A 25,791-nucleotide genomic window follows, 5' to 3' on the forward strand; every position below is an offset into this window, starting at 1 on the left:
AGGACATTTACCGTTATTTTACAGGTCGAAAAACAAATTACGTGACACTTAATTTTCAGTTTACAACTTATTTCCAGGACATTTGCTGTAATAATAAATCAATCTTCGTTAACTTTAAAGGAAAAAAATTTAAAATTACAGGTTTTGTTGATAACAGGTTGATTTATTTTGAGGGGTTGCAGTTTCAGTGACACGTAATAGTCAAAATTTTTTTCTGTGTAGCTTAAACATCAGGACCAGGTTGAGAACCTCGATCTGAATATGGATCTGGAACTGAATCAGGAACAAGTCACGGCCAGTAGCTGGACTAGAATTAAGTTATGAAGTTCTGGAGGATTACGGTCAGAATCCGGATCTGGGTATCAGAGTATAAAGAGAGAATAAAGAATAAAGAGGAAGATCAGAATTAGGGGATGAGGATTACAATCAGATAAAGATATTTTTTTTTGAGAATCTGAAATCTGAATTGAAGTCAGGATCAGGTTGAGTTATAGATTTGAATCCGGATCTAAATCTGCATCTGAATCTGGATGTACATCAGGATGAGGATCAGCTTTAAATCGGGATCATGGTCGAGATAAGGATTAAGATCAGTATAAGACTGTGGTTAAGTATCTGGTAAAGGATCTGAATCATCAACAGGATCCGGAATTACATCAAATTTTTAATCAGGATTAGGATCAGAATCTGAATCAAGATCATCATCTGTAACTGGGAAAGAATAAAGATAAAGATAAAATAAAGAATCAGGGTAAAAATTTAGATTCAAATTAAAATAAGTATTAGAATTAGGACCAGGATAAGAACCAGAGTAACATTGAGGAACATCAGAATTTAGATAAGAGTAGGCATCATAATCCGGATCTGGACTAGAATTAGCATCAGGACCAAGATTGGGATCAGAATCAGGGTCAGGATAAGAATTAGGATAAGGTGAGGGAGAAAAATCAAGATAAAGACCAAGATTAGGATCAGGATCAGACTAACTATCAGGAAAACAGTAAAGATAATTTTCTCGGATAAGGTTACCAGAATTCTTCCCGCACCTATCCGGGTTGAACAAATTCGGGATATTTGTCTCAGAGCATGGGTCAAAAATCAGGTATTAACGAAGAAAAATTAGGAAGAACCCCACTTGTAACACATCAGCAGGTTTTAAATAATATTTTAAGTCCAATTTTAATAAAACTTTCTCAAACAATCACGTTTTTGGATGCAAATAACAAAAACAAATACTTTTTGTGTTGATTTTGAAAATAAAGTGAATAAATCCGGTAAAAACCCAGCCTATTTTATACGACATCTGGGAAACCGGCCCTTTCTCAAATTTTTGTGACAAATATTCAGGCAAATCTGGGTAAAATCGGGCATTATGGCAAGCTTAGCTTAAGATAATTATCAGGATTTGAAAAAAAAACATGGATCAGAAAAACTAAAATTATAAAGATCATGTTCTGAATCTGCATACGGATTTAAATCAGGATCAGGATCGTGATAAATGTCAGGATATGGATCTGGAATAAGTTCAGGGTATGGATCAGAATCACAACTAGGGTGAGGATGAGAATCAGGAACAGATTGAGAATCAGGATTAGAGTAATATGATGTGAACCTGATTCAGGATCAGGATCATGATCAGGTTTTGGATCCGTATCTAGATCTGAATAACGATCATGATTAAAGTCAATTTCAAGATCAGTTTCAGATCTAGTAACAGGATGACGAACTGAATCAGGTTTGGAACATTGACAACAGACAGATCGTGATCTCGTTTTCTACACAACCTCTCGAAATATTTTATCGTCTCAATATTTATTTTATGAAATCGTATATTATTACTTTACCTTCAAAGGTGATAGATCATTTCTAAAAAATATTCAAAACGAGTTTTGATTTTAACTTCATAAACTTTTAACATTTTTTTCATGACGTCTTGACGGGGCGTAGTGAAATTTAACTACAGTTTTTGTGAAAAGGCCATCGTTATGTATTTGAGACACTTTAACATCTTTTTGACATTCATGTAGCATCGTTATAGTTTTCTGTATCTTTTAAAATTCAGCTTGTTTCGAGGTTCTAAAAGTTTTTAAACCTGACTTAATTTGAGGGGCAGAATATTTGCAACTGGCTTTTCCTAATAGCTATGATGTTTGAGATTTAAGGGTTTTTGTTGAAAATAAAAAAAAACACATTCAAACAAATTCTCCTCTTTTTTTAGGAAAAACTCTAGTTAAATGATAAGTTATTCTAGTTTTAAACCAACGATCAAATATCTTGAAACTTTGATTAGTTTTAGCTTCAGAGAAAAAGGTTTCAGATTGTTTTTTTTTAAACTTATTTTGCACTGTACGGCAAAAAATGAAGATTTGACCCTTAATATAAAGGAATTACAAATGAAAAAACTCATTTATATTTCAATGCATATGCAATGCAATGCACTTACATATGTCCAAACAAGTTTTAGTTAACATAAATTTACTACGTGTAGCAGAACATCCGGAGATTGGAACAATCTTCAACAAAAATTGGAAACATTTATGCAGCGAAGAATAAATTTCTCCATGATTACTTAGTTGAAGAATGTCCCAAAACGAAAAAAGAAGAAGCTCTAAAATTATTCTTTTATTAACAATAGTTTTGTGTTAGAGGCCAATAATGTCGTAGATATTACTGCTTTAGATTTTTCATGGAATCTAACTTTTAATATCTTTAAGTAGTGTGCTAAATAAACATGTTTACAAAAATAGTTTATAAAGATGTTAAAATAAGGTTGCCAGATTTCCCGGTTCTATCCGGGTTTGCCCGGATAAATAATACAAAATTTTGTAATAGTCCGGCGCCCGGTTCCCCGAATTTCATTGAATAATGCCCGGTTTTGCCAGGTTTTTTTTTCACTTTATTGTGCAAATAAAACAAAAAAAATAAATTGTGTTGAACATTTTTTTTATTTAGCCACCAAAACAAAAAAAAACTGAGCAGATTTTGTAAAAATAATCATGAAAGGTTATTTTCGAAGCCTAAAATACGATTTGAAATCTGTTTATGAATTTTGATGAAAAAATTATTTTTTTCAATTTTTTTTTTTACTTTGTTGAGTGATTTCTGGGTTCTGACAAAATTTGCCCGGATATTACCCTGATTTTTGGTTGTCAATTTAGAAATGAAATGCCCGGATTTTGCCATGTTTCAAAAGAAAATTGTTCGGTTTGTCCGGCCCGGATACATGCTGAAAGGCTTCTGGCAACCTCATGTTAAAAACATTGCAATCTTTAATAACAAAAATTTCCTTTAATAGAGCTGGAATCGTTATGGATTTTTTAAATGGTTTTTCCAAAAACTGATCAAATTTTTTAAGCACTGTTCCTCTGGAAATAGAAAATGTTGGAAAAATTCGAAGCCTCGAATATATGGACAACATAAATTAAATTCAGGATTAGGTTTTGTTAGTTTTATTAAGAGTTGTTAGTTTGAAGGCTATTCTTACTACTCTCAAAATTTTTTAACTTCAAACACCAAGCCACAAAGTAGAAATGACGTGGATCAATTAGTTATTTATTCCGCTAAAATGTTTTGAGTTTTCTGCTTATTTCACAGAGAGAAAATTTCAAAATAACTAATTTTTTTTCGTTCAATAAATCTTTTGTTTCCAATAGTCACAGACAGTTTCAGGTTACCTATGTTTTTTCTTGTAGAATATACATTTTCTTTTAACCTAGATTTAGCGAAAATGTTCACCACATTCAAAGTTATAATGATAAAAAAAACTCAACCATAATAAATACTCCACTTTTCCGGTACCAAATAAATAGAGGTATGCCCCATTAGACCGCTGCAAGCTTTATATGGAAATTTTAAATTCTTAAATTTGTATACCTCCCATAAATTTTTGTTGTTGTTATTGCTGTCAGAAATAGAAAAAGAAACAGGAAATGATCCATCCAGTCCTGAATAAGCGCAACAAGTTTTAATTTTGTATGGAAATTTGTATAGGAAAACAAAATTTGTCATTTAAAAACCGCCAGAGATGTACTGGAAGTTTCAAAAATTATAATTTTGATGAAAAAAATGTCCCTTGATTCTTGAAGTACAATTCAAGTGAACAAAGCATAAATTTTACTTGTACCCCAGAAAAGATATTCTATGTTATGCCTTTAAATTTTTTTTTCAAAAATAAACTTTTTCATTTAAGCGTTTTTGACTGACAATTTGAAAGCCGTGTAACCGTAGGATAAGAATAAAAAATCTCAAAAAATTGATTTGCATAGCCAAGGAATTTATGTATTGATATAACCTCTGCAAAAACATTTCATGAAATTATTAAAAGTTCTAGCCAACAAAGCCTGCAATTTTTTCTTTTCAATGGGTTCAAATTTTTTAATTTAAATGGTTATAACTTTTTTTGATGGAATACTTAGCTGCTTGTCCGCACAAAATAAAGCTTAAGAATAGGCAAAATCGAAAATCAAAGACCAACTTAATTTCAAGCTTATTTGAAGTTTCTAGGTGATTTAATGTGCAAAAATTTCTTCTCCCATACAATTTTTTATACAAAAATGAAACACGTTGCGTTAACTCAGGAATCAACCAAAGCATCTAAAATTTTACACTGATGCTTGGTGACCCAAAAGGCATCGAAAAACATATGGGAGCAAAAAGTCATTTTACGCAGCGGTCTTTTCTAAATTCTTGACAAAGCCAACAATTTTTAAACATCATAAACAGCTTCGTACTACCAAAAAGCAAGTAAATTCATCAACAAGCAACTTAAATTAAAAACAGCCTATTACTAATTACTGATTAATTTAAGAAAGGTTAAAAAACAGCCCAAAGATTTCAAGTAGAGATGTACCGAGATGTAGCCGTTCGCCGAATACCGAATATTGACCTTTTCAACTATCAATATTCGGCCGAATATTCTGTTGAGTTTTTGATAGAAATTTAAAAGCGACAATTTCATTTTTCTTCTATTTCTTCCATCTTAATGTTCCTTTTGTTTTTGAATCGATCAGATCAGATCTTCTTTAAGTAGAGGTCTTTTTGATTTCCAAGCTATATGGACATCAGATGAATTGTCGCTTCTAGGACGTTTATCACCAAAGAAATTGGGTTCCAGTGAAATCCTGGACAAAAAAGGTCAAAACAGGTGCCAAGCTATTTGAAATTGCTAATTTCATTTTCAATGTCGAATTTTAGATAAATTTCTTCAAAATTGCTGCCAAAAACGATGATCTTTAACTTAAAACATACCATATTTTCTACCAAACGTATTCACACGGCCGGGTCTGGATGATTTTTTGAAAAATTTGTGAAAAGAGCATATCATAACAAATGCTATACGCTTAATTCTCGAACATATAAGAGGAAAAAGAAAGTAAATTACTTAAAATTTAATGTTTTCATGGAATCACAGCAGCAGTTTTAAAATCGTATCTTAAGATTAAAGGAATATTGATGTATATATTAAAATTAATTCTAACAAATAGTTTTTTCTACGTTAAATCTAAAACATTGCAAAGCGAAATTCAAGTATGTATTTGATGACGTAAATAATCTGAATAAACCCGGGTAAAATCCAGAAAGTTTCAAACTATATCTATAACAACAGATTTCAAGACACTAATTTGAAGCTTGATGAATATTAAAAAGACAGCATAAAAAGCATGGAATAGCCAAAATATGATTACGTTGAAATGGCTACTTTTACTTACAAAAAAATATCTTAAAAATTCAATAAATCAACTTGAATGCGAAAAAAGATTGGTAATTTTTTTTAAAGCAATTAGTTTTAAGATAAACCATGTACAAACAATGTCAATAGATTTTTAAAAGAGCTGATATCGATGATATCGCTGATATAGCTCAGTTGGTAAGTCAGTTGTCTCCTGAGCAGATGTCCGCGAGTTCGAACCCAAGAGTAAACATCGAACAAAGTTGAACCGGATAAGATTTTCAATTACTGTCCGCCAACTGCAACGATGATGTAAAGTTTGCGAATGCATGCCATAAAGATGATAAAACAACTACAGTCGATACAAAAATATAAGAGATTTCTTTTTCATTTTGAACCCAATTGAAATATAAATCGATTCTATTTATATGCCACTATTTCCTTTTCTCATTCATTCTTGGAAGAGTAAAATCGAAAACACTAGGTCCAAATTCAAAAAGAAAACTTTGTTTTTCAAGTTCTATCTAGCCATCATTATTTGTTTCGCTACTAAAATTGATTTGATTTGTTTTTGTTCATTCAATCAGGATATCCCAAATTGTTAGAAACAATCGATTTCTCAATCGGTGCAATTCCTTATTCGGTTCACAAAGCGGGTAAGAAAAGTAGAGCTTGAGTGTAATTTATTGTATATATTGGCACTATAGCATCGGGGTTCAATATAGAGAATGTAGAGAAAAATAATGAAAAATCATTCAATCACGTAATTTCAACTGTAAAACATGTTTACCATTACCATACCAAGTGTAGAAAAAACGTTGTTTATCATAAATTTTAAAAAAAAATATCATATTACCTGTTGCGTTCGAACCTGAAGCTGCTATTTTAACTTGTAATAATTTGGTTTTTTAAACTGATTTTTTTATTGATGACAGAAGCGTTATCGCAAAACTTAAAGCACCATTTTGATAACTATTTTTATCGATTTTCCCCGTCAACTTTAACTATTTTTTATTCCAGACTTATGACATAATCCATGAATGGATTACAAACTGCGACCGGTTTTCACTTCTAGCAAAAAAAAAAAAAGGAACAGCAATTACAACCCTCTCCACGATGGAAATATTTTTCACACCACTTTGCACAATCAACCCACCACCCAGCACCGTTTAATTGCAACTATTGATTTTTATTTGCCACTCACTGCCAATATCGTGCAGTGTTAGCGATAATTACAGTGTGATGAGTGTTGAATAGAATTATTTTTACCTTGCTTCTCGTTGCGGTATTTCCCACACGCCCTGGGACCAAAAACAAACAAACGGGAGAAGAAAAAAAAACGAGCGATGAATGGAACGGACTGTGGAAATTCGTCAATTTGTCAACCATTGATACAAAAATGATTGAATGAAATTTGATCGTTTATTATTTTTTTTGGTGGTGAAATTGACCTTGCTCCGTTAATAGGAACGCTATTGATTGATTCATTGATGATTAATTGTCTTTTTTCGGAGCAAGAATAATGACGGTCCCATTATATTTTCGTCTCGATTTTGTGACAAATAATGATGTTTTTTTTATATTTTGATCAATCAGACTAGTGTTCGTTTAGGCTAGATGAAAATGTGATTTTCTTTAGTTTTGCAGGGACATATCATTTCACAATCAACTCGAAAAATTATCAAAAATTGCAATCAACTTCATAAAATTTTGCATGAATTGCTAAACTAAGTAAATCGATTTTGGTTAGGAAATTTAAGAAAATCTAAAAATATTCCATTTTCTTTTTTTTTTAATTTTCCGATTTAACTGACCCGGTAAACTGCAGCTTACCTTTAACTTAATAAATCATTATAAATGTATAACTTCATCCACACGTCTCTAACTTTTTTGCTACCTACTAAAAGATTGCGAACGGATAGTTTTGTTAAAGAATTGTGAAATTAAACAATTTAGGTTTCCAGATCTTTAAAAAAATTGAATTGAAATATTTTTGTTGTTGAGTCGTAATATTAACCAATTTTGTTTGGTGATTTTCTCAACCAATCACAAGGACCTTCCGGCATCCGGAAGGTGTTTGTGATTGGTTCAGATTATAAATTTGTAGAAATTTGCAAATCTAAAGAAATAACAGCGTTTTCCCAAAAACTACTTAAAAAAATTATGCAATTTTTCTGCAAACTTTTTTCGATATCTCACGCATAAATTAAAATATCGAACCTAATAATAATACCAAGAGCAGAGTGGCCAATCAATCTTAAAAGTCGGAAAAATGCGGGAAAGAGTTGGGATTAAAAATCCATTGGGAAAATGCGGCAAAAAGTTGGGAATTAGGGGAGGAGCGGGCTATATGCGCCTATTAAGCAGAATACCGATAAAATCAAATATTTCATCGAATATGTGTACAAAAACTATATAAACATGAGCAGACATCTGTTTTCTAAACATTGGAGTAAATTTTTTTGTTGAAATCTTCTTCAGTTTTTGAGAAATCGATTTTACTGTAACTGTTGTCAAAATTGACGAACCTCAAACCGTGCGGGCTAAATGCGCCTATTTATGTTTTAGGCAAAATATCTGTTATTTGGCAATATTTCCGTACAATTTCATTGGGAATGCTAGAAACTGATAACTTCCATACGACAAAGCTGAAGTTTTATAAAAATCTTTTTCTTTTAGTATTGTATAGAATGAAACAAAAGTTAGGGTTGCCATATTATGGAGGCAATTCTTCCATAAGAAAAAAATTATCATATCTGTTTTGAGATCTTCAATTCTCTCCTAAGGTGTTAATTAGAGCTTAAATTCGAAGTTTTAATGATAAAAATCATATATTTATTCTTATTAACCTGTTATTTTAGGATAGTGGCATTTTACGAACATGATGGGGGCATACAAAAACACTCTCTTATTCCACTTTCTAATCATTTTGAAACCATCATAAAAGCTTAAATTTGTTTTACTTCTAAGGTTCATTTGAATAAGAAACAAAAACCACCCAACTTTTAGTTTTGAGCATCTTTACGTATAATTTTCAAAAGTCAAAATATTACATCAAAAGGTAACAAAACCTTGTATGAATTTTTTAATTTTTTTGAGTTGGTTTATTCATGAAATTCTTTCTTGCCTAATGTTCAAAGTGTATTTTGCTCAAAACGCATTGATTTGATATGTTGTCTTGTCAGCCATTTCGTCAAACGGCCGTAAGGTCATTTAACCCGATAGGCCCATTTTGGAAACCTTTCCCCTACTCCAAGAAATCAGAAATTTCTGGCTCAGCTGCTCAGTGAAAATATTTAAGTGCCTCAAATGTTTCGGAATAACTGAACAGTTGTAAAACTTCACTCAAACCTTGTTTAAAAAAAACTCGATACTTCAAGCAACTAAAGAATGATAAAATTATAGACTTAAATCAAGTTGCTACCGAGAACAAGTTAGTAGAAATATGAGACTTTTCCGTTTGTATTTCTTTGCGGTCTGTAATTATGTCAACTCTTGTTTAACTTTCATCTTCTTTTTTGTTGAATAACGGAACATCTTTGCTAAAATTCCGAACTAATGGAGCACATAATCATATTTCAAATTATTATTTAAATTAAAACTTCGATTACGGGTCGATATCTGCACATGAAGTGAAGTCAGAAATTTGTTCTTTACCTTAGAAAAAGATTTCTCAAATCGATGAATCTTTAAATATTGAAGCGGCTCCAAATTATTTTAAATAAATAAATTTTCAATTTCTGCGTAGCATAGGTACGAGTGTTTGAGTTTATATTCTTATTTATTATGGAACTTAACATTTTGAATTTTAGTTTGATTTTTTTTTTTTGCGTGAAGTCATCCCATCCTTTCCACAGCTATTCTATCATAAATTTTCCCGATCCGTAAAAAGTTTTATGAAGTTAACTCGCAAAATGTTCAATCTTTTTTTTCAATTATTTTTCGTATGAAAGCTCAACCATAATTTTAACATTTTAATGCAGGTTTTCTAAAATGAAAGTAGCAGTTTTCGATTTAGACAAATAATATTATTTTAATTCGAAAAACACAACACAGATTTGAAGTCTGTTTTTATCAAAAACTCTGCCCCTATCAAATATTATGGTTATAGTTTGGATTATGTCACATTTTAAATTCAATTAGTATGAGAATACTTCCTCATCTATCCTCTTCAAACAGGGTGACCACAGAACCGAAAAAACCTGGAAAACCTGAAAACGAACACACCCACATAGGATTTCAGTGAAAGTTCATGTTTCTTTCAAGAGATCTTGTTTACTTAACTCTAAGTGAACAGCTTTCGCAGTTGTGATGGCTAGCATCTTACAAATGCTGAAACCACTAGACCACAGAAAGTGTACTATGTATGCCATGACCGGGATTCGATCTCATGAACTTTGGCGAAGAAGACTTGAGCTCTAACCACTACACCAAAGCCGCTGGCTTAGACCGGGAATTGACTATTTCACCGGGAAAACCGGGAAAACCCGGGAATTCAGATCTAAAACTGGGAAAAGTGCATAAGGAAACCAAAATTCATTTTTTATTCTAAGATCAGGGATTCAACATTAAATTTGGAGTTCATATATAAAATTTCAATTTTCAAGCCAGAATTAAACTTTAAAAAAAAATGGGAAGAAAAATAAGAAAGTTTTGGATTAAAACAATACTATGATGCCTTTCAATTGCCTCTAAATTGACAAAACTCACATTTTTCTGGAACCTTAAGTTTAAAATTATCACGAAAAATAAAATAAGAAACTATTAAGTCAATCAACCATAAACAGTACCGTTCATAATTGTGGATGGATGAATCATTTATTCCATTTTTTTTGTCTTCATTGCTTTTGCCAGACATTTTTTGTCTGATTGTTGGATGGAAACGATATTGTTCTCATAAATCGTCCAAAATTCTATAGAAATCGCATTTCCAGTTTCATGCCTGAAATATTACATCTCGCGTAACTTTTGATCTCATCGATAGAACTTTTCAAAAACTTCAGACATGCTAGCTTCATGTTTCAACAATCACTCAGCAAAATTTCAATAAAAAAAAGTAACGTAGATTCAGAGATGTTGCAGTTTGATTGAGTCTAAAAAGTCCGATTTTCGTAGAATTACTATTTCTCAGGCCCCACAAACCCCAGTAAGCTCAAATTTTGTGATATAATAGTGCGACAGTTGATATATCTAACGCAAAAAAATTGATCAAAAAATATCATCAGTGTAAAAAGTTCTGGAAGTTCAAAGTCGAAATGACAGTGCGCGTGCTCCCAATTTCAATTACAATTATGAACGGTACTGTAAAAAGTAAATTAAAGTTAAATTTGAATTCAGTACTCTTCGTTGCAGACTTAGAAATGGAAAAAAAGTTATATTTTTCCAGTGAGTTAACCAGAGTTCATAATTTAAACACAAGACAGAAATTTAAAATACATCTACCATTATTTTTGTATTGTACTGTGTCTTTTTTTTAGCTTAAAAACAATAAATTATCGCTATAAATAAGCGGAGTTCGATAGGAGATTTTTTTCTATCAAACTCACTATTTCGTGTTACAATTTCTTAAACAATTTACAATAATTTTGAAAATTTTGATGGAATTTATTTCTAACCGTGACAAAATTATCGGAGCATTTCTCACGTAAATCGTGTATAAAATTAACGTTTGATTGCGCATGAAACAACAAATTATATCTAAAGATTCAAAATTTAAGCGCTACATTTTGGCATTTGATTTCGAATTTATCATCATAAATTAGGACAAATTGAAACAGAATCCAATGATCTTTAAGAAAGTGTCGAAAAACACCTCCAATTTTATTTTCATCGAAACACGTCAGCAGCGTTTATTTCCAAACTCCTTAATTAACGATTTAGATACAGCTAATTAAAAATAATAGAGCGCAGTTTGAGTTTTCTGTTTGGGCCAGGCTGAATAAATTTATGTTTTCTTAGCTCTCCTAAAAGACTTTATAATTAACAGTCCAAAATTTTATTCGGCCAATAACCGGGTATTACTGAATTAAAAAAAACCATTGAAATTTTTAATAAATTTTATGAAGAGATTAATCACCGTAATTTTTGTTTGTTACTTTGATTTATCGGCCTAGCGGTGAAAAGTGATGTCCTTTTTAGTAGGGACATCTAAAGATTATGAAATTTTTTCCCTTGTGGGGCGGACCACGCTTGGCCTACTAATGTGTGGTGGTAGATGCAACTCTATCTGTATCTACCGCTTCATAGTAGTAGGCTCGTGAGGAACAAAAATTTTATATGTGATGGTAATGCTTCTAAACAAATTCCACCCGCTCATTTTCACCACCTTTCATTTCTTCTAACCTTCTATCCATCTATATAAAAAAAAATTCATAACCTTTAGATGTCCCTACTAAAAAGGACATCACTTTTCACCGCTAGGCCGATAAATCAAAGCAACATTTTTAATAAAATAAATAAATCCGGACAATCTGGAATGCTCACTTTATAAGCGTATGCATGAATATAAACAATGCAAAATTAATGTTTGCATTTAGATAATTATCCAAATTTGCTTTGGTTTATATTTACACTCTTCACCCTTTTTCCGAAATTTTATTGAGAAAAATTAAAAATGAAAAAAAATACTGTAGTTGCTTAAATTGGACCAATCGCCAATACTGTGTTCGTCTTTTGAATATCTTTTACAACTTCAGTAAAAGATTTGAAATTTTAATACAAACATCTCCAACTGATTTAACCCAAGTTTTTTACTTCTTTTTTTTAATTATCCTCTCGAATTTATCAAAGCATTTTCTAATTGACCATTTCCAAATTATTTCATCATTGAGACACTCTCATATGTGAGTTTCGAATTTCATTGAGTGATTCTCTATGAATATATCTGTATATATATTTTTTTTTTGAATCTTATGGTTTTACAAATTTGTGATGCTGTGCTTTAGACATTCAAGTTCCATTCCCAATCAGTGTTTTAAAAAGTTACTCTGGATAAAAGTTTCTGTTTTTAATTTTTGATCTGATGAGAATCTTATTGTTAATTTGAAATTGTATTCCGCATAACATATTTCAATTTTCAACATATGACATAACCACATTTTTTATGTTTTCAAGATATGAAACCGAAATAATCATTTGGATATCAATTGAAAAATTTTGCTTCCTGCTTTGGCTTTCAATTTCACCTCGATTCTGAATTATGGTAATTAGTTTCTCAAATATTGATTTGAAGTTATGATTTTAATTTAATTTGTAACACTTTATTTTGGTTTTGAATAAAATCTAATTTCAGGTTTTTAATTTGTATCTCTTGAACTCTTTTATCTGTATTAAATTCCAAATCGAAAATCTTAATGTGACTACCTAATTGTACAAGGGAAACATTTAGCAATAGCGATAAATTGTGAAATGAAAAACTTTTCATTGCCTGTCTTTAAATTTTTCTTATCCATTTGATATCTCTAATCAGAGTTTTAATTTTCGATAAGTTGATAAGCTGTTCCACAATGTTTGCACGTGATGTATTAACAACTATCGTTTGAAGATACTAGACATAATGATTATTTGAAGTTGCTCCTTATGTTTAAAATATTTTGCCAAATCATATTTTTCATAAGGTCCCGCGATAAAAAAATGCCCTGCCTCCCCCCTAGATCCTTAAAGATCTTTATTGAATTCTCTAGAAAATCTTTTTCGTTTTCAAACTCGGACTAAAAAACAGAAGGCAAGATCTTCAGATTTATTTCAGCAAACGGTAGGGCCAACTGGGGTAGTAATGAAAAAATTACTAAGTTTTCAATACAAACAAATACAATAAGTTTTATTTCCCTGTACAAATTCTGTAAAGTGGCTTAAAATAAATTTTCTGGTCCCCATCTTCAGTTTAGAATTACATTCTTACATCTTGAAAGTCAAGTGGTCTCATGCATGTTGAATAATGAACAATGTTACCCACGAACTTGTAATGTGGTAACATTTAGTACTGCCAATATTTTTAGAAGTATGCCACATCTAGACACTGCATCTGTACAAGATTGAAAAATTAATGAAAAATTTGTGAAACACCCTGTTTTCAGAGTAGGAAAAGGCTTTTGAGCAATGAATACCCTTTTAATGTGAAATGTGAGTGTTTTTTCCATATATGGCGAAAATCGTTAGTAAAGATAGAGAATTTGGGAATCATTTGGTGATGTTAAAACTTGATTAATGATCTTCGAGTTATGTATTAATCTCATTGATTTTATATGAGGCCCCTGTTTGCGGAGTTGTAGAGGTCTTTAACATAGTGAATTATCTGGTTATGTAAAATTTAATTTGAATTGATTAAAAAACTCGTGTTCACTTTTGAAAGTAGAAGGAAACAAACAATACAACCAATCAATAACTATCGTCAACAACATTTCACCAAAATAGACAATCATTAAATAAATACTGTTCGTGTAGTATCGAAGTTTAGGTTTATTTTGTAAGGGTTCCCCCTGTTTTATCTTAAATGCACATTATTCATTGCTTGAAATTATTTCAAAAGCAAGAGGACCCATTCTGCACAGTAAAACAACTTATTGTGGCAAATTATGCTTCCCAACAATTTTTTTTGAAAATATGCCGAAAGTTCATTGAATTGTGTCATATATTATGTTTATTTTGTATAGGAGCCCCCCTTCCCTAGAACGTGAAGGTTTAAAACTATTATAATACCATCCTTTGCCCTTGATTCACCGATTTTACACGCTCTAGGTAGAGCACAAAACGTATTGCCTGGATATAATTCATTCACACATCCTTTTTTTATCCCATTAAAATTCAAATTTGTTTTTCTCTCAAATAAATTAAAAAAAGCATGCAGAATATTTTTTGAAAAATAATTTCGAATCCACTTTGATCCACTTCTCAAAGTTAAAATAAATATGTTTCCTTCTCATTTTTAACAATTTTTAGTAGACTCAGCCCGCTTGAATGTCTAAAAATTCTATTTTAAATGTGTTTAATGTGTTCAACACTGTCCTCTGAACTCGATGAAATGCCATTTTTTTTTTTTAAAGCTGTTTTCAAATTGTCCATTTAACGCAATCAAACTGGGTTGTTCTTGCAATAAGCTTTAAGCACGACTTTTTTATTTTGAAATTTAATTTAATTTTTATTGAAGTTAAGATTTTTTCTACCATGTCGCTTTATTTTTGACGTTGTCTTTAAAAGTTCTAAAGTTTCATTGAAATCTTCTAAAACATTTTTTCTTTTTATACAGGCAAAATTTTCTCGTTTGTTTGGATTACTTGCCGCTATTAAGCCTACCCCTTTTTTATACCTTTTCTGATCACAACTCGCTAGAAATCTCATTCTCACGGTTTTTTCTGAAGCTGTCATCTCGAATCGCTCTGTACTATAATTCCAAACTTCCAAGAGCTATCGACTCCGTTTAATTAAAGTTATCGCACATATTTTTCAAAGCGACCCTCTGAACTTGCTTGAAATTTTTTTTTGATAATTTTTTCTTAAAACTATACTTTCAATACGCTTTGTGTTATAAATCCAAGTTTTCCTTCTCCTTTCGATTGATTTCATTTTTCCCATTCATTTTCCAAAAACTCAACACGCTATCCTAAACTTGTATTTTTCCAAAGCAGTCTTCTCAACTCGCTATGTGTTATAATTCTATGCTGTCCTCTTAACTCGCTTGAATTGTATTTTTTTAAAAAGCTGTCCTCTCGATTCGTTTTGTGTTACAATTCAAACCTTTCCTCTCCACTCGCTTGAATTGTATATTTTTAAAAGGCTGTCCATTCGTTTGATGTAGCAATTCCAAGCTGTCCTCTCAACTCGCTTGAATTGCCTTTCATAGACAAGGCTGTCCTCTCAACTCGATTTGTGCTACAATTCCAAGCTGTCCACTTAACTCGCTTGAATTGATTTTTTCTCAAAAGCTGTCCTCTTAACTCGCTTTGTGTTACAAATTCGAGCTATCCTCTTAACTCGCTTGAATTGCTTTTGATAGACAAGGCTGTCCTCTCAACTCGCTTTTTGTTACAACTCCGAGCTGTCCTCTCAACTCGCTTGAATTGCATTTTTTTAAAGCTATCCTCTCAACTGGCTTTGTGTTACAATTCTAAGCTGTCCTCTTAACTAACTTGATTTTTTTTCCAAAGGTGTCCTCTCAATTCGCTTTGTGTAACTATTCCAAGCTGTCCTCTCAACTTGCTTGGAATGTATTTTTTCCCCAAAACTGTCCTCTCAATTCTCTTTGTGCTACAATCTAAGCAGTCCCCTCAACTCGCTTGAAAAGCTTTTTTTTTAAAGCTGTCCTCTCAATTCCCTTTGTGTTACAATTCCATGCTGTTCTCTCAATTCGCTGTAATTCCTGAAAGCTGTTCTCTTAACTCGCTTTGTGTTACAATTCTAAGCAGTCATCTAAACTGGCTTGAAATGCATTTTTCAAAAGCTGTCCTCTAAACTCCTTTTTTCAACACTTCTCAATTGTATTTTTCCAAAGCAGTCCTCTCAACTCGCTTTGTGTTACAATTCTAAGCTGTTCGCTAAACTCGCTTGAATTGTATTTTTTTCCAAAGCTGTCCTCTCAACCTCGCTTTGTTTTACAACTCCAAGCTGTCCTCTCAACTTGTTTTGTGTTACAATTCCAAGCTATCCTGTCAACTCGCTTGAATTGCATTTTTTCCAAAAATATCCTCTCAAATCGCTTTTTGTTACATTTTCAAGCTGTCCTCTCAACTCGCTCGAATTTTTTAAGGCTGTCCTCTCAACTCGCTTTGAGTTACAAATCCCAGCTGTTCCCCTGGACTGGATTGAATTGCATTTTTTTTAAACTGCCGTCTCAATTCACTTTGTGTTACAATTCCATGCTGCCCTCTCAACTCGCTTGAATTGCATTTTGTCCAAAGCAGTCCTCTCAACTTGCTTTGTGTTACAATTCCAAGTTGTCAACTGAATTGCATTATTGTCCAAAGCTTTCCTCTCAACTCGCTTGAATTGATTTTTTTTAAAAGCTGTCCTCTTAATTCGCTTTGTGTTACAATTCCAATCTGTCCTTTCAACTCGCTTGGGTTGTATTTTGAAGAAAGCTTTCCTCTCAACTCGCTTTGGGTTACAATTTCAAGCTGTTCTGTCAACTCGCTTGTATTGCATTTTTTCAAAGCTGTCCTCTCAACTCGCTTCGTGAGACACTTTCAAGGTGTCCTTTCATCTCGCTTGGATTTTATTTTTCCTAAAGCTGTCCTCTCAACTCACTTTGTGTTACAATTCCAAGCTGTCGTCTCAACTCGTTTTAATTGCATTTTTTACTAAAGCAGTCCTCTCAACTCGCTTTGTTTTACAATTCCAACCTGTCTTTTTGACTAGCTTGAATTTTTTTTCTCAAAGCTGTCCTCTCAACTCGCTTTGTGTAACAATTCCAAGCTGTCCTCTCAACTAGCTTGAGTTGCTTTTTTTAAAAGCTGTCCTCTCAACTCGCTTGAGTTGCCTTTTTTAAAGCTGTCCTTTCAATTCGCTTTGTGTTACAGTTCCATGCTTTCTAATTACGTCTACACTCGCTTGAGTTGCTTTTTTTAAAGCTGTCCTCTCAACTCGCTTTGTGTTACAATTTCAATATGTCCTCTCAACTAGCTTGAGTTGCTTTTTTTAAGAGCTGTCCTCTCAACTCGCTTGAGTTGCTTTTTTTTAAAGCTGTCCTTTCAATTCGCTTTGTGTTACAGTTCCATGCTTTCTAATTACGTCCTTTACATTTTATTTTCTATTTTAGTTGTTTCCAACCTTTCTTATGCTTCAATCCCAAGAAGGATTGGATGCCATAAATGGAATTGGATTATACATATATTAATGCATCTACACATAACTTTTAATAGTCATATATGAAGGCTCCATTTGTTTTATGCCCTTATTCACAAGAGTTTCAAATAAGAACTCCTTGAACTTATTTCATCTAATGGATTTTTCCGGACTGATTCCAAGAACACGATTAAACTGCAAACTTTGCGAAATAACGATTTTGTCAAAAAAAAATCCTAGAACCAGAACGTGTAAACCGTTGTGTTTGCATATCAACACAGATACAATAAATTTGGCAAAATTCGGTCTCGTACTTTGGGCATATCTGTGGTGGAAACTCGCGAAAATCTGTTAACATCGCAATGAATCATGTACCCAATGTAATAAAAAGTAGTTTTGTCAATGTACAAAGTTAGTAACACCATCACCACCGGCGGCGGCAACGAAAGTTTTCCGCATGCCATACATAGGGCATGGAAATTTATGCTCACCCAGTAATGCAGTAGAACAACATTCTTGCCTGCCAGAGACACACATTTTTATGCATCCGAATACGACCCCGGAACTAACTTTAATTCGCGGTTTTCGTTTACAGCATCCCGGAACCGACGCCATCAACAATGACGGCGCTGCACCAGTTCGGGGAAGAAATGCTCAAACTTTCACGTGGCCTGGAATCCGTTTCGGGTCACGGCGAACATCATCCTCATCACCATCAGCATCACCACCACCACCAACACCACCATCAGCATCCTCAGCCTCATCATCACCACCACCTTCACAATCAGCAGCAGCAGCAACTACATCAACAACAACAAAACAACAGTGCCAATCTCAACAATAACAATAACAACAACGGCAGCAACAATGGTTATTCGTTACTGAACAAAAATACCGAAAGTGGTTCAGCGCTTCCGGCGCCGGCAACAGCTTCGATGGGCGGATGTGGTGAAAGCGGAAACCACAGAACTCGCGACGGCAATGGCAACAACGGCGACAACGACGTCGACGGCGACGGCAATGGCGGCAGCGTCGGAGGGGACGGCGTCAACAACAATGCAACTTTGCAGCCGGCGGAGGTGCTGAAAAAAAATTCGTTCAGGTGAGTTTTCCTTTGATTAAATTACTTTTGTGCTGCTTTGCTTGCTCGTTTGTTTGTTTGGTTGGTTGGTTGCGCGCGGAATCGTTTTCGTTTTAGGCAAAGAGTGGTGGTTTTTATTCAACACTAATGCCCGAACTGGTATTTGAAAACGATGTATGGCGCTAACCAAAATACAATAGGCTTCTGTGAAATGAATCCTTTTTTTTTCAAATAAATTAAAATAAATTTAGTCCTTTAATGGATGATTTTTGTTTTTGTTGGCGAGAGACCACTCTTTTGTAGCATTATCCCGCGTTAATTTTTAATTATATGCTTCCAGGTGATCACTGGTGGAGTATTTAATAAGCACACACATTTTCCTAAGTGCCACCTAACGTTACCTCAGCTCACACAAGAGATTAACGTGCAGCGTTTGTTCCCTTGAAAGATCCATCCTTGTCTATTTACTGAAGCGTACAACTCCAGAAATGGCAGGTAGCATGCTTTAAATGCTAAAACAACCAACCTGCAGAAGAAGTCCTATGTATGTCATGACCAAGATTCGATATTATGACCTCTGAAGACATGCGCTCTAGCCTCTAAGCCAAGACCGAATGAATGATATGGTATCATTGATACCTCTGAAGTCTGTTTCATATAGAATCAGGTCGGATAAAATAAATCATTTCTCCGCAAAGAAATAACGTACAACAAAAGTAAGAGTTTGAGGAAAAAAATACATAAACAACATTCGTCAGCTTTTCGGATGAATTTTCCAACTTTTTTTGTGATACCATCCATCATTTTCTGCACAGCACTGCTGGTAACCTCATTCGCCATCTTATTCCACCATTTTTTTATTTGAGCGGGTTTTTTCATGGTTCTGCCACATTTCTTCAGTTTGCCCTTAACTATTGCCCAATATTTCTCGATGGGACGAAAATCCGGACAGTTTGGTGGATTACTACTTTTTTCAACAAAATCGATCCTGTTCTCCTCATACCACTTAACGACATCCCGGCTGTAGTGGCAGCTTGCCAGGTCCGGCCAAAACTTCACCGGACCTTTGTGGGACCGAATGAATGGCAAAACCCTCTTCTGGAGACTTTCTTCTTTGTAAACATTTCCATTCATTGTGTCCCCAGTGATGAAAATCTTAGTCTTCTTCCCACAACTACAGATCCTTGCCAAATCATCAGCTTACGATCAAATTTATCTGGGAAAACAAACTTGAATCTACCCGCAACATTCCCTTTACGCTTCGCAAGGCAAAATTTGTTACCGGGAATTTGTCCAAAATCCATTTTGAAGTAAGTTTCGTCGTCCATCAAAATGCATCCGTTGTACTAGGTCAACACTTTCTCGTACACCTTCCTTGCCCTGGTTTTGGCAACCAGGTTTTGTTTCAGCGTCCTGTTGGGGTGTTTGCTTTCATGATACGACCGCAAGCCTTCTCGCAAACAAATTCGTCGAGCTGTACTGTGGTTCGTCTTGAACTTTCTCGCCAAATCACGCAAGGAGATTCCTGGATTATTGTGAACTGATCGAATTACCTTTGCTCGCAGCTTCCGGTCATATGTTCCACTTTTACGCCTGGTTTGTTTTGCTCGATCCAACCTAAGGGTCTCCCAGTAACGTTGCAGCACCGAGTTTACAGTCGATTTTGGATATTTCAGGAATTTTGCGATCTTTACCTCTGACCACGTCGTTTTCTCTACGTGAGTGTGCTGAATTTTCTCTCGCCTTTCGCGTTCCATCGTCGATATTTTTTGACTGACTGCTTCAATCTTGATTAAATTTTCACCAATGTGTAAACAAACCATCCGGATCAAAACACTGTCAATAGATTCGCGATGTGACAACTAGGGGCGCTGCAGTAAATGAAAAGATGCGACCAGATTCTATGTGAAACAGACTTTATTCAGTCAACTATTTATGAAAATAACGTTAATCGATTTTTCTAAATATTTACTTACATATGTATCAAACGCCCTTGAACGATTTTGTGTCGGTTATTTTCAACAGTAATTAAATTTGAAAGATGCCGAAAAAAACTTGAAAGGGGATAAAACTAGTTAGGCGGCATCCATAAATTACGTAACGCAAAAATTGCACTTTTTTGACCCCTTCCCTCCGTATGTCACAAATCGTAACGTTTCGACGTACCCCCTATGAAAATTACGTAACGCTGAAACTAAGTCCCCCCCCCCCCGTCTTCTCATGTTTTAAATACTGATTTTCAAAGATCAAAAATATATTTAAACATACAATTTTTTAACGTTCTTCAAAACGGAATGAATATCTATCCAAATCGCTTCTAAGTATTCATTGATGATAACTCACTGATAAAAAAAATTGATTGTATTATTACGAGTTGCTCTGTGCTTGTTCACTACAGATCTATCTTGTTTACTTAATTTAGTTCATGTTACATAACTTGTCATTTAAAATATACTCCACTTAGTAATATTCGTCGAAATAATCAAAAATGGTTTTTTAAAATCAATTGAGAAAAAAAAGGCCAATTTCCGTCTTGAGGTTGATTTGAGTTCTGGGGGTAAATGTACGTAATATTCGGTTTTTCAACGGTGATTTCACGGATATTCAATACACATTTTTATGGAGTCTTTTTCAAAATCTCATGTTCAAGCTTACAAATGTTAAGCTGATTTTGGTTTGCTCATAGTTCTGCAAAAATTGCAGGACATCAAAATAGTTGCGATTAGTAGAAATTTTTAAGGAAAATCGTTATGTAACGATGAGCATACCTCCCCCCTCCCCTTTGTCACAATTCGTAACGCTCGAGCTTACTCCCTCCCCCCCATACAGCGTCACGTAATTTATGGATGCCCCCTTAGATATCTTTTAAAATAACCTACCTTACCTGCACTGAAGACCCGTACATTCCAGAATTTATTTCCTCATGATGAATCTTAACATAGAGAAAATGTAGCCAAAGTTTAATGGACAGTGGTGAATAATGACCATGATATTCCATTTTCAGACTTGATATCATTTGTTGATTTTTTTTATTCTTTCCATTCCAGTTCAATAAAAGGCGAACACGAACTTATTGCAACACCGAAAATGTCATGTCAATTTTCTTATTATCTTTAGAGTCAAACCAAAGTTTTAAGGTAGTTTCATACATATATTTACTTAAAAAATCAGAAGAATAATAAATCGATGGTGTCTTGAGTGTAAAATTTAACGCATTTTCGTTTGATGCCCTCCATCAAAGTCTTTACAGTGTCATCCGGTCATTTTCTTAACATGACCTTTGGAATAAAATGGACAGAAATGGCCTCATACCAGCACCAGAACACTTTAATACTATCGGCGTGATGCCAAATCTGGCCAAAACAGCGGAGCTTCATCGTGCTGCTGCAAGAACGACAAAAGGCGCTTCTCGAGGCACTCAGATTTTTCAATCATTCCTGGGCTCCCGAGAATTCAAGGGAAAAGGATCGTCAGATTTTCCGATTTCCGAGAACTCTAAATTGGCAGGGAAATGGACACTCTTGCCCCTATCTTTGTTAATCTCTTAATAATGACGAATCAAGTTTTAAAATTTTCATTTAAACAAGCAGATAAGATTGTATGACTATAAATGGATTTTCTGAAAAAAAAAAAATGAAACTCTTGTCCATTCATGAGAAAAATATGCATTCAAAATCCACCACCACAAAAGTCTAAACTAGGTTTCATAATTTCAAAATTTCATTTCCAAAACTTATGACCAATTCATGTGCCTCAAGTATTTCTTTTTTTTGTGACAAAACGGATCTCCTTTGTTAGGAAGATATTTTTTTGCACTTTCATGAAAAAATAATAAAAATCATTGCGAATTGATTTTGCTAGAATTTTTTTTTATAATCACCAACCAATCAAAGGCAACAACAATGTCAAAGAGAGTGAATAGTTGTGGATATGTTTTGGTTGAAAAGAAAACGAGATTCGAAATTTACTATCAAAACAGTCCTTGATCGACATAAATTAAAAATAATAATGATATAAACCATGGCAAAAAAAGATGAAATAGAGAAATAAGGGCATAACGAGCACCCGAGGCAAAATGAGCTTCCTTATTTCCTACGAAAGTACGCAATAATGAAGAGTCAATCAATACAATATATCATCTAATTTTGTAAAAACTTATTTATAAGTGCAATAAATCATCTCATTATGTCAAGCGCTTACGTCCATGAATTTTTAACAAAAAAAAACATCGAGGATTTTAAAAATTTCGTCAATTTCTCAATAATTTTGTATGGGCCCCCCTTCCTTTTTTCGTATTCGGAGGGTTTTGAAAATGTTATAGAAACCATATTCGGTCAAAAAAAAGTCACGTTGATTAGCTCAGAAGTTTCAAAAAGTAATTCGGATTGTTTCATATTTTCATTATTTTTGTATGAGAGCTCTTCTCTTCTTTTTTAAGTCGGAGCGGTTTGAATATATTTTAAAAACCATCTCTGACCCCAAAAACTCTAACAAACCAAATTTCACATTGATCAGTTTAGTAGTTTTCGAGTTTATAGGGAACAGACAGACAGATAGACAGACTAACAATAACAAAAACAACCCCCAAAAACAAAGATCAAAACCTGTTCGCCAAATCAATAAACCATCTCATCATGTTAAAACGCTTATATTTATCAATTTTTGACAAAAGTTTTTCGAAATTTGTCCGAATTTGATCATATTTTTGAATATTTTGTATAGGAACCCTATTTCACAAAAACGGTAAACGTATAGAAATCTAAAATTAATCTCATGACATCAACAATTTTATTATGTGCTAAATTTGGTCAAAATTTTCTGAAAATTATTCGAGTTCAGATATATTGTATATATATATATATATATATATATATATATATATATATATATATATATATATATATATATATATATATATATATATATATATATATATATATATATATATATATATATATATATATATACATATATATATATATATATATATATATATATACATATATATATATATATATATATATATATATATATATATATATATATATATATATATATATATATATATATATATATATATATATATATATATATATATATATATATATATATATATATATATCAGAACTCCCCCCCCCCCCCCTTTTCCTACAGAAACATTTGTAAATCCAATTATTGGTCCAAATACATCTAAACCTTTCCACCACCATAATAAATCATTTAATTATGTCAAAATACGTTTATGTGGGAAATTTTATGCAAATTTTGTATGGGAGCCCCCCTCCCTTAAGTCGGAGGGGGTTGTTACTATTATAGAAAACATCTTCGGCCCCAAAAATCCTCCGATGTCAACTTTGACGATGATCGGTTCAGTAGTTTCCGAGTCTATAGGGAACAGACAGACAAACAGACAAACATTCATTTTTATATATTTTGAGCCTGATTTTTTATACTTCAAATACATATATTTTTTGTAACTTTTACCAGTGATTTCTATTTCTACGCAAATCTTCGATTTCTGGAGAATAAGCAGGGTTAAAAATCAGTCATTACATCATCTCTTAATATTACTCTCTTGATTTTTAGAGGTGAGCTGAGCTTAGGTTTATGTTCAAAAGCCACGGCGGAACAAGTAATTGGTTTACAAAATTCCAGTGAATTTGAAACCGTTTGGCTTGGAAAACATTGTTCTAGCAACTTTGACTGCCGAACAGCTGGCTGCAGTCAGAAGCTGGGATAGGATGTAAAAATGAACACGATTGCTGGCATGAGAAGTGGATATCATTCCAAAGGCTTCAGCTAGCTAGGCTCATTTATTCGTGGAATAGTGGCAGCTTCCATTAAGCGCCAATCTAGCTTGGCAGGAGTGATCCTTGTTGATAGAGAATTAGGTGACTGGAATCAAGCATAGTTTTTAATGGCAGCTGTTTGTAAGCTGCTTTTCATTAGAAAATTTATGCTTTTTAATGAACATAAAACCATTTAAAAGAATTAGACCAATTAACAAGCAAGATGTAAGAATCCATTCGCTATTTTTGGCTTTCATATTAAAAGATTCAAACCCGAAAACCACTTTAAAGCAATCGATCCGGACGCACAAAAGCAACCGAAGCACCTGATTTGATTAAAAAAGACACGAAATTTGTCTCCCAAGATGGGGGGGCTGGCATTCATTTGACAAAGCTATTTATACCTTCCCATACGCGCCGGAACGACAGAGGAGACACCTCTTCCCAAAACGGAAGCATGATGGATGTTGAACAGCAGGTACCTTCCTTCTGCTGGCGAGGTGAGCTGTCTTCACTTTCTTACAGCAATTGGGAACAGCGGAAAAAGAAAGCTTATACGTACCACTCATATATCAGCAGCAACTGCCAAATGGAATTGATTGGCTTTGCGTGCCGGTACACCAGACGGAAAATGTCATTTCCAGATCAACACGACAATTGTGGGAAAATTTAGGTGAATGGTTTCTACTCCGGAAGTGTTTTAAAAGGATGGTGATTCATTCCATTAACCCTAAATCCTGCTTATTTGGAATGCTTTAACTTTTTTCTTTAAAAACTTTAAATGATGAACCCAGCCACTTGATTCAGTATCCATAAAATCCATAAAAAATTTCGACTACGAATTAAGATTTAACTTGAGAACTGTGTGTATCGGTTTTTTTATTCGGATGTAATTGCGTAACTTGACTTCCGCAATATATTGCAGCCTGCCTGGGTTATCAGGAAGCGAAGAAAGCAGAAATAAACTGTGACAGACTTGTGCGAGCCGCGAGTGTGGGTAGGGTTGATATTTGACGATTTTTTTAAAATGTGGAAAATATACAAAACGTAAGTTTTTTTTAAATCGGAAAAGAGACAATATGGTTATGAGTTATTATACAGAATAAGGTCGGTTACAGCTAAAGGTAAGCTTAGTGTGTCTTGAGGTAAGTTGGGTATAAAGGAAAGGTTATTCTGTTGTTAAACTATTTCATGCATTGATTATATTATATAAGAACGTTCAATCAGTTGCCAGCTGGGCAGGTATCTACACGCATGCGGAATACCTGTCGAAGATTCATAACACTGAGAATGTTATGAATTTTATACGGTTGCGAAACTATGTTTGCTCGTTCTACAAATAAGACATACACATACACGAAATACATTCATTACATGACAGTTCACACGAAGCCATGGTGTCGGGTATGTGCTAATTTGCATTGAAGATTGGCCGAACTTATAATCTAAAGAATGCAATTTAGCGCATACGTTGGCGA

General features: G+C 33.5%; 1 protein-coding gene across 1 annotated transcript in view; it reads left to right on the forward strand.

The window, feature by feature from the left end:
- LOC129758177 (probable serine/threonine-protein kinase DDB_G0282963) overlaps window positions 1-25,791 on the forward strand; it is a 425,584-nt gene that overhangs the window by 322,551 nt on the left and 77,242 nt on the right. The window contains exon 5 of the mRNA XM_055755638.1: window positions 18,039-18,545. Within this exon, the coding sequence (XP_055611613.1) occupies window positions 18,039-18,545 (507 nt within the window). The remainder of the gene's footprint in view (window positions 1-18,038; window positions 18,546-25,791) is intronic.

This window comes from Uranotaenia lowii, chromosome 3 (genome assembly GCF_029784155.1).
Source record: "Uranotaenia lowii strain MFRU-FL chromosome 3, ASM2978415v1, whole genome shotgun sequence".
Lineage (NCBI taxonomy): Eukaryota > Metazoa > Arthropoda > Insecta > Diptera > Culicidae > Uranotaenia > Uranotaenia lowii.